This window comes from Hesperophylax consimilis, chromosome 16 (genome assembly GCF_061612785.1).
Source record: "Hesperophylax consimilis isolate HC1 chromosome 16, BYU_Hcon_1.0, whole genome shotgun sequence".
NCBI classification, from domain to species: Eukaryota; Metazoa; Arthropoda; class Insecta; order Trichoptera; family Limnephilidae; genus Hesperophylax; species Hesperophylax consimilis.
Window position 1 is genome coordinate 33343149 of NC_142851.1, and position 10880 is coordinate 33354028.

Genomic DNA, 10880 nt, shown 5'->3' on the forward strand with positions numbered 1-10880 from the left:
AGACATTGGACCTTACTTTTTCGAAAATGAGGCTGGAGCAACATTTCCTTTAATGGATTGTGCTATCGAGAGATGATTAATGATTTTTTATGGCCGGAATTGGATGCTATTGATCTGGACAACGTTTACTTTCAACAAGCAACGAAACCATTGATCTTTTACGATTGAATATCAAAATAACACCTCTTATTGGAAAACCCTGTATATCGGAAGATTGACGACCGGTCATATAACGCTAACCCTCGATATAGTAGTATAGTATAGTATAGTATAGTATAGTATAGTATAGTATAGTATAGTATAGTATAGTATAGTATAGTATAGTATAGTATAGTATAGTATAGTATAGTATAGTATAGTATAGTATAGTATAGTATAGTATAGTATAGTATAGTATAGTATAGTATAGTATAGTATAGTATAGTATAGTATAGTATAGTATAGTATAGTATAGTATAGTATAGTATAGTATAGTATAGTATAGTATAGTATAGTATAGTATAGTATAGTATAGTATAGTATAGTATAGTATAGTATAGTATAGTATAGTATAGTATAGTATAGTATAGTATAGTATAGTATAGTATAGTATAGTATAGTATAGTATAGTATAGTATAGTATAGTATAGTATAGTATAGTATAGTATAGTATAGTATAGTATAGTATAGTATAGTATAGTATAGTATAGTATAGTATAGTATAGTATAGTATAGTATAGTATAGTGACACGTTCCAGAGTGGTAGATACTCTCAGCATCACCCTGGTGAAAGACTAGAGACTATGGTTGAAATGGTTTTAGCCATGTATGGTGACCAGAACACTATCTTCAGCCTCATCACATACCACAATTGGCAATGCCATAGTCTCATTGACACCAGCTCTTGTGTGGTAATCATGTGAAAATATTTTTTTTCAATTTTACATTCAGTCTAAAATATCTAAGCTTCCCTTCGACACTTGTGTTTTTTTGTATAATATAAATGAGTATTTAATCTTTGTCAGTTTGTGGCGAGCTGGAAGCACTGCGCGCCGTGCTGTCCGCCGGCGCTGACGCGTGCACCGCCGACGTGCACGGCGGCTACCCGCTGCACTACGCGGCGCAGATGTGCGGCGCGCGCGGGGCGGCCGCCGGCGGGCCCCGCCTCGCGCTGGACGTGCTGGGCGCGCTGCTGCGGGCCCCGGCCGCGAGGGTGGACGCGCGCGACGGGGACGGCCGCCAGCCGCTGCTTTGGGCGGCCAGCGCGGGCAGCGCGCCCGCAGTGCTCGCGCTGGTCAAGGCGGGGGCGGAAGTGGAGGCGGCTGACAAGTGAGCAATTTTGTAAATTCATTTCTGTATAAAGAAGTGTGGAATTGATTGCTTGTAACTACCCTGATGTGTGGCAGTGAGGTATGAACTGGCAGAGGAAGGATTAAAGTAGTTTGAATGTTTGTATGTATGGTACAACCATATTTGATCGTGTGAGAAATGTGAAGATCCGCAAAGAATGCAATGATGGATAGTTATTTCTGTTTATGAGGATATCAGCAAAGCATTGGACAGTAAGGAGTTAATCATTTATTTATTTATTTACGGACAAATAAAATAGTCCATTTACACGAATAAGAAACAGAGATGACAGTGAAAGGAGAGCATACCTATATAAATGATGAGCAATAACAATATACATATAATATAAAAAGAATTGATGGAAGACAATTACAAGTGTTACAAGACAATTACAGTTACAAAGCATGAAGAAGGTTTAAAGGGCTTTAAAAATACACATTACGAATCGACTGTCGAAATTAATTCAGGCTTACACCCAAAAATTCAATGCTTTGACTTGACGGTGAGTTTACAAGTCTCGAAATTCTGGACAAAGGAGAATGGTAACCATAATTAGTGGAATGTTGATTGAGGAACAGCAATTCATTATTTCGGAGTCTACGGGAAGAGATGTTGAACTGGATGAGTTGCAACAAAGCAGATCTTGATTTATTGTTAAAAAAGATGCAGAAATTTGGCGTAGCCGGGGGGTATTCTGCCGTCATTTGCAAAAAGACAGCTGGGAATTTACAAGTCACATTCTGGTATACTTTTTATTATAATAGGTCTGGTGAAAGGTCTCCTATTTTTATTTTGTATTGATGTGGCAGAAGTTGTGAACTTCTTCAAAACCATAAAGTACATGTTCCTGTCTTGACTTGACAATATCTTTATTGTTTTTGTGCCCTATTTTGTCATAGCTGTATTTGTTTAATTTTTATTTTTTTATTAACATTTCTCTTTGTATTAACTTCGCGTAATATGTAATGTGCAGAGATGTGCAAAATGGGTACCCAAAACCATTTGAAATGCAAAATGGAAATGGGTCAAAACTTTTCCATTTGAAAATGCAAAATGGTTTTTAGAAAAGCATTTTAAATGCAAAATGCAAAATACCTATTTTCAAAATGCATTAAAAATGCAAAATGGTTTCTCATTCAAACAATTAAAGAATTATAGAATTTTTAAACAATTTTGTCTTTTAATAATGGACATCAATGTACAACAAAAATATTACATGATGGTAAATCCAAAAACACCACGACTACAGATTATGAAACCACAAAAAATTTGCGCGGGACTAATGTTGCCAACGTAAAAACATAGAAACTGCTATCTAAAATTTAATATTACAGCGTCATGGCCCCATGTTCAGTATTTGAATAAGTATTTTTTGTAATGGTATCACTCAATTGCCAGGGCTCCTACCAGGGAGCAACTTGACAAATGTAAATTATTCAAGTATTCTTTTTCTCTGCAATAAAGAGAAAATGAAAAAAATGCAAATACTGCAAAATAAAGCAATGCGAATAATACTTAAGCGCAACATATACACACGGATAAGAGACATGTTAAAGGAGCTGAATATTTTGACGGTGAAGCAAACTGTGTATTTGAATGTACTTATTTTTATACATAAAATTAACATAGGGATGATGTCTAAGGAACTGAAAAGAAAAATAAATTACAATAACGAGATACACGGACACGGGACGAGAAATTCTAAGCAAATTAGATTGCCAACAAGAAAAAAAAACAAGCACCCAAAAATCTCTGATGTACCAGGCCGTTCAACTCTATAACAAAATCCCGAAGGAAATTGCTGTGATAGAAAATATTAATAAGTTCAAAAATGAATTAAGAAAATATGTCTATCTCAATTATTGATGTTTCTTTTTTTTGTGACTTTATTGAAATATTTAAAGAAAGATTATGTTTGCCAAACAATGTACATGTTTATATGTTTATAAAACTATTAGCACACACGAAGATGTGAGCTAACTTAAGATTAATACATAAATAAAATCTCTCATAGCGAGGTTGAGGACCGACTGATATTTGGGGCATATGAAAAAAAGATGAGTGGAGATAGTAGGAAGAATGTTGCAAAAAAGCATTTAAAATGGAAAATGCATTGAGAAAAGCATTTAAAATGCAAAATGCAAAATGGTTTTTAGAAAAGCATTTAAAATGCAAAATGGAAAATACCCATTTTGCATTTCCATTTGAAATGGATTTATTTGAAATAAAGCACATCTCTGGTAATGTGTTGTAATTAGACATGGTCCGTAAGTAAATAAATATCAGAATATTTGACTTTTGCAAATTCCCCGCTGCCTTTTTGCTTATGACGGCAGTGTTTATATGTAGGTATAGTGGTTTAACAATATCTTACTTGTAAGATTATTTTTAAAGAAATATTCTATTGGCTGTTAAAATAAAATTGATAAATTAACCTCATATACATTCATCGCTTCCAGCAGTGTTCCCCAAGGGTGACATTTGGGTCCATTTTTATTTTTACTATTTTTGTTTATTTTAGCATTCATTAATTCACTGCACAATTTATTCTCAGATATGAGAGAACTTTGACTGTAAAACTAAGAAATTTTTCGATGCCTAGATGATATACTTCTGGGTATAATAAATTTATAAAGCATAATAATAATATTAACATGTCAATTTGTGAATGATGGTCTTTCTACTTGTAATGACATCCAAGCTTAAAAATTTGCGGATGATACGAATATTAGTGACTTTCAAACATTGTTACATCAAATACTTGAGTTAGATCATGTCAAAAGTCAGAATAACAGAACCGAGGCAGTTACAAAAATTGAGATGGTATAAAATAAAATAATGAATAATGTATTTCCCAGGGACGGTCTAACGGCCCTGCACTGCGCGGCATCCCGGGGACACACCGAGTGCATAGAAACATTGCTGACGTTGTGCGGGGCGCGTACTGACGTGATTGACAGCAACGGCTGCACAGCGCTGCACTACGCCGTGACGCTGGGCCACGCGGATGCCACGGCCCTGCTGTTGCAGCACGGCGCGGACCCCAACCGGCAGGACCGACGTGGCCGCAGCCCGGCGCACTGCGGTTGCGCCAAAGGGCAGTTGGAGACTGTCAAGATGTTGGGTAATTCAATTTTGTATCTTAAAAAAAATAGTCCTGTCTCATTAACCTAGTACGCACATTCATTCTTACTCAATAGTTTTACTCGAATAAGTATCACTTTGTGGATGGAAAAGTGATGGCTCAATGGCTCGCTTCGAGCCGGCTGGCAGCGATTTGGAACTGCTAATTTCTTTCGTACTCACTCGCTTCAAACCACCGAGCCATTGAGTAAGTTGGTAGTGACTGAGAGATCACTAAACAAAGCCGCCGTTTCATCGGTGTTGTAGATATGCTGAGGCTCAATCTGTTCAGCGCGCACTAAATGTTGAGAAAATCTTGTCCGTATGTGACGTATGTGACTTCGTTCTTACTTGTTGATTTTACTTGTGCGAGTAAAAACAAATGTGCCTACTAGTCTTTATATTTGCATTCCCTGTTGTGATTTATCTCCTCAACTTCAGCCGCTGTCAGTTAATTTACATATTTGCGTTATTGTTTCAGGAGCTCACAATGCAAATCTATGGTTAAGGAATGCAAAGGGGGATTTACCATTGCACGAAGCCGTTGCTTCTGGGAGACGGGAATTAGTCAAGTGGCTGCTAGAGATGAGACCATCCCAGATCACTGCCACCAACAACGATGGAAGAACATTACTCCACATCGCGGCTAACACCGATAATACCGACCTATGTAAAATACTCCTAGATTTTGGTGCTCAGGTCAATGCTGTGCTGAGAACCACAAAGAATGTGATCATGACTCCTCTGGACTGTGCGCTGCACCGGGGATACAGATCCACAGCTAAATACCTCCAGATGCACGGAGGACTCCCCGCCTCTCGCCTTACTTCTCGACAAGTAGTGGTCGATCAAGAGAATGTTCCTCAGCAACTGCCAATCAGGCATATCAAAACCACCAAGATAAATCTGAGAGACAAAGTCGCTATCGAGAAAAGGGAAATATTTGAATTAAGCCCCGGCAACACCCCTCGACATAGAAGATCCAGCAGAGCAATTGTTTCCATATCCGACAGTACAGATTACAGCTCTGATGAATACAATCAGAAGCTGCGAGAAGATCGTACAAAACAGAAGAGAAAACTGAAAAGGGAACAGCTCAAAAGAGATCAGGCTAGTTTTAGTGATGGCTATGAGACAGAAACCAGAAAGCGTTCATCTCGTCACGATAAAGCTGTATCTGATTCTGAAAGCAGTGGAAAGGCCACTGTGAAAAAAAGTAAAAGATCAAAAAGCGAACCAGTTTCTAAAAGCAGATCTGAAAGTAGACACCACTATAAAGAGACCCCTAGAAAACACAAACAAAGGAAAACTGAAGAACGCAGCTCAGATAGCGAATATGATAAGAAATATAAAAAGAGGCGGAAGAAGAGCGGCAGATCTAGAAGATCCAGTAGTGCATCAAGTGAAAGTATCAGTGAGAAAGAGAAGAAAGATAGCCCGAAGAAAAAACAGAAGAAATCTGCAACGAAAAGAAAGGAAGAAAAGACAGAAAAGGCTGAAAAAGTAGAAAAAGCAGAAAAGGCTGAAAAGGCGGAGAAGGCAGAAAAAGCAGAAAAGGCGGTAAAGAAACACGCTGATCATATTGACGATATTGAAATGTTAAAACAAGCTGCTGAAATCGCAAGAAATATTGATTTAATCGAAGATGAAAATGATCCTGAAGTCCTGGAAGGTCTGATTGACAAACAACTAAGCGAAAGTGAGACCAATACTGTCTCAGTTGTAGAGACCGTTATGATAACAGAAGCACAAGTGCACGCAGAGAGTCGTCCCAGTCTCGATAACGAATCCGTTGAAAATGTACAAGTGGTTGAAGTCGTTGATGCTCAAGAAAAGTCAGAAGATACTTCTAAAAGAAAAAATGAAGCAGAAACTAGCATTGCTAAAATACAAGAAGGTTCACTGGAAAAGATAGAACAGGTTTTGGAAAAGGAAACCCAAATGCAAGACGTGCAGGAAGACAATAAAGCTGTTAACATTGATGTAGGCGATAATATGGAAAACCGAGAAGGAATCTTAGCAATTATTCCAGATTCAGATTCACTTGATAACAATGCTGAGGGAATACTGATAATAGAAGATGATCCTAACCTAACCACCACAGTTCCTGACAGTGAAGATCATGTTTTAGAGAAGCAAGGCAGTGAGGGCTCTGCAGAAAATGAAAGCCCTGATAAACCGTTTGTCCAAGCAATAATTAGTATCCTTCCTGATGATGAAATCAAAGCAATTACAGTACTGTCTGATGAAGAAATTAAAGCCATTACAGTACTGTCTCCCGATGAAGAAATAGATAAAACTGATAGTATCATGGGAGAAGCTGTCTCAGAACCGGAACAAGTGATGGAGGATCGAGGGGCTATAAGAGCTCTAACATTAATAGATGAAGAACAATCCGATCCACAAGCTAACGAAAGTAAAAACAAAAGCCAAAGATCTGTTGTGTCTGAAAATCAAAGAAAATCATTTGTTCAGCAAGATTCTGAAGAAACAACAGCAGGAATCAGTGAGATCTCACTGAAAAGTCATAGTTCTAAACTGGACAACTTGGAGACCGCTGAGAACATTAACATTGAAGATGAGGAAGAACCTAAAGACATGGAAGTTGTGACAGAAATTAAAAACTTAAAAAACAAGACTAATCAGAGAGCGGTGCAAAAAGTTATTCCTGAAGCTAAAGGAATGCAGAAAACACAAGGCAAAAAGAAGTTGCAATCGGACACACAGAAAGGTAAGATATCAAATAAAGATGCTTTAGCCAAGAGCAAGCAATTATATGAAACTCAAAGTTATAAAATCCTGGATGGAGCTGACAATGAAGACTTAAATGATGATGAACAAATTGATAGAAAAATGATGAAGGAGCATGTTGAATCTGTAATGCGTGAAACCGGGCATGCTGAGTTTGAAGACACTGACAGATTTGTCAAACAAGCAGGGTATACCAGGAGGAGAATCTCTAGCATAAGTGATAATGAAATGTACAGTATTGTAGACTCTAATGGGATAATAAGAAGGCGCCGCTTAAAGAAGAAGTACCGAGATAAGAGTAGGAACGATTCCATGAGATCCAAAAGTCAGAACTCTGAAAGGGACTACGAGTCAAGTGGCATGATGGATTCTGGGTTCGAGCCCAGCCCCCGAATAACTCACCAGAACCGAGTAATGAGCCCGAGGCTGGCGGCTTATTACGAAGATAGAAATGCTTCCGGCCTGCATTCGGGAAAGGTCGATAGCAAAATACCCAAGAGGAAACCAGGGGACAGGAATGCAGTTGATATGACTTCGGTCACGCAAATAGTTCAAACAAACATGAGAAGGTTTGTTTTCATATTTACATAATTCATATGTTCTTTGTCTGACATTATCAGCATTAACCATTAGAGCGATTATTATTATTATTACTTAATTCATCTACCTGCATTTGCAGTGTAGATGAATTCTGCCCACGCACATCACGAAGCACTGCAATTGCAGTGTCGACCTTATACGTTCATTTTGCTTTCGGATATTACTTCTACTGGCTTTGTTAAACAAAAAAATCAAAATGTAACTTTATCAAGTATGGTATTGTCTCCATAACAAAAATGTATTTTTATTTGTGAATATTCTTGCTGGCTCCTGCGGGTTAAAAAAAAGTTAAATTTGTGTGAATTCTACATGTTATTTACCGAAATTGCCCTATTATTACTTATTTGAGTGATGTATTTTGTTGTTCATATAAAAACAGTAATAATTCAGTTCAAAATAAATTCATTTTAATTCCTAAAAATCACCTAACTAGAGCTACCCAAATGTGGATAGCAATTGCTCAAGGTCATTAGCGGTGTCAAATTAGGGTAGCTATCACTCAAGTGGTTAAACATCCTCTATGAGACATTTAGAAAGACGAGAGTAACCTAAACCAGGTTTGGTTAATGCCTTGCGTCATTGACTCGGGCACAAAAAAGTCAGCGATAAAAGACAGACGCGTCGACTGCACTCTCGAGCTCTGGTTAATATTATGACTTTTATTTTTTCAGATACTTTCTGGAAAGGAAAATATTTCAACACCTCATGGATCTCAAGCACATACAAATCAGAGCGGGAAAAGCCAACGAGGCAATGCTCGTGAAGAGGGCTGTCGATGAGTACCACAAGTCCAGTCTGGCCTTTGTGGGAGCTGGTCGTTACACGGGCTCCGACTACACCTTCAAGAAATTCGAGAAGTTCCTCTATGAGTCGTTGAGGAGGCTCCAGAGAAGCGGAGTGAAGCACTTGGCCAACTTGCCGGAAAGAGCGTTTTCCGATTACGTCGTGGGGAAAGCAAATGAAAACATTTATAAGCTTGACGGACTGCCGGATAATCCCGTTCTGTGCACGAGCAAGACTCACAGGTGCTATCATGCGGTACATGCTTACACTGGGATACCGTGTTCGGCTTACAGTAAGTCCTCCATTACGTATTTATTTCTACCACATGGTGTTCCAAATAACTAGCATCTCTGATACCTTCAGCACCAGTGTACAGTTGTGAGTTATGCCAAGTTGTACTCTGCTGTGGAAACATACACGAATTTTTTAATATCCCTTCTTCAACATACGCCTCTTCAAGATCTTAGTTAGCCCCTTCCCTTTCTTCTGTTGTGAATGAATTTTGTTAAGTAATAATGCCTTCTTCACAACAAAACACTTTAGACCTTACTAAAAAACATGATTTAAATTTTACACAACGGATAAACAACCATTAATGTATGGTAATGGTTGTTTAACAGTTGAGTCAAATTTAAAACAAATTTACTATGAAGGAGGTTTGTCTTTATTTAGAATAAAAACTCTTATAATTGGGAAAGAGTGTCTGAGGCCTGGAGGCCAAAGTCCTATCATTTTGCTCTAAAAATCTGTTGCTAGAAACATAACCACTAGCCCCAGGGCCGGCCCTGAGCCAAACGGCGCTTGGCGCTAGCAAAAACCTAAAGGACGCAGTATTACGTATTAGGTACTTTCAACACCTTGGTGCCTTGGCAAATCAGCGCCTGGAGCGGATTGCTCCAATTGCGCCTGTACAAAGCTGGCCCTGACTAGCGCACCTCAGTTCTGAACATGGAGGGGCAAACCTATAGACTAGACACATCTATTGAAACTCTATGAACTACTAGCACTAGAGCCATCTATGCTATATAGCTCGCATTATCAAACCTTCAAAAGATCATCTGCACAACATCTCCGAATAATCATTAACCACTTATATCTCATTCTAGTTCCCGTGAAGTTAAACCACCACACAATGCCCAAAACCCCTGCAGTCGCTCAGAAGAAAGGATTCCTCCCGCAAATCAACAGTAAGGGCAAACCCGGCAAGAGCCACGTCACCCTGGAGCTCTGCCACGGAAACGAGAAACAGATGATAGCCCTTCCCGCAGAGAAACTGGACAAGAACAAGAGGTACTACGTCACCTTCACAGTCAAAGGATCGAACACCAACTCTGATAATGAAAACCCTAAAACAAAGCCTCCTGAAGAAGCGCCACGGAATGTTAAGAGCGTCTGATTTAATTTAAATGAGAAGAATAAGGATTAAATGGTGATACAATTACTATCGTAAAAGAAAAGCAGTAAAATAATTTGTGATTTTGAAAAAATATAGGCATAAGCAGTAGATGATTATTTTTTAAGCTTCAGAATGGGTATTAGGCCCTTCTTCCACAGGGATGCGCAAGTATCCAATATTCACGTTGCAAAAACAACTTGTCGCGCACAGTCCATACACGTCGCTACTGAAATTACCAATCATTGTTTCTCAACTGAATTTCATTGAATTCTCTAAACGTCAGAACTAAAATTCTTTCATAACCTCACTCACAATCAAACAGTTTCTGTAGCTGTCATTTTTGTCGACTATTTTGTTCCTAGCGTTGATCTAAAGTACACGCATTGTTAAAAAATGACTGACATAAGTGATGCACGGGAGACTGGTGTCGCTGACGACTTTACACAATGTCAGCAACGTGTGCCTGTGTATTAACCTCCGCCCAGATGTATGGCGGAAGTCACCGAGATACTTGAATCGTCGATTATCGGATACTTGCGTATCCCTGTAGAAGAAAAGCCAATGGCCATACTAAGATTTGTACGTCCCAAAGATTGCGATGGATTGGCCGTGTGGGAAGAATGCTAGATGACAAGACTAAAATCATTACTAAATAAGTGGAATGAAAACCAATAGCGGAAAAGAAGATTGGAGCAGGATGAGAATCCTGAGAACTGGAGATAAATGTCCAGGGAAAGAATCTAGAGATAAATAAGATTAAATAATTGGTGTTCTACTGCATTACTACTATTTGTGAGACACTTTAACTCTTTGCACGCGGCCGTATCAACTGTTGTTACGGCAAAAAGTCCATACTCACACGCGGCTGTATCAACAGTTGATACGGAAACTTTGAATG

General features: G+C 38.7%; 1 protein-coding gene across 1 annotated transcript in view; it reads left to right on the forward strand.

Annotated features, from left to right (window-relative positions):
* Positions 1–10195, forward strand: part of LOC149417084 (uncharacterized) — an 82555-nt gene extending 72360 nt beyond the window's left edge. Inside the window, exons 3-7 of the mRNA XM_089641376.1 lie at positions 1005–1308; positions 4188–4453; positions 4934–7772; positions 8475–8878; positions 9693–10195. Of these exons, the coding sequence (XP_089497502.1) occupies positions 1005–1308; positions 4188–4453; positions 4934–7772; positions 8475–8878; positions 9693–9982 (4103 nt within the window). The 3' untranslated portion in view covers positions 9983–10195. The remainder of the gene's footprint in view (positions 1–1004; positions 1309–4187; positions 4454–4933; positions 7773–8474; positions 8879–9692) is intronic.
* Positions 10196–10880: the final 685 nt, after the last annotated feature.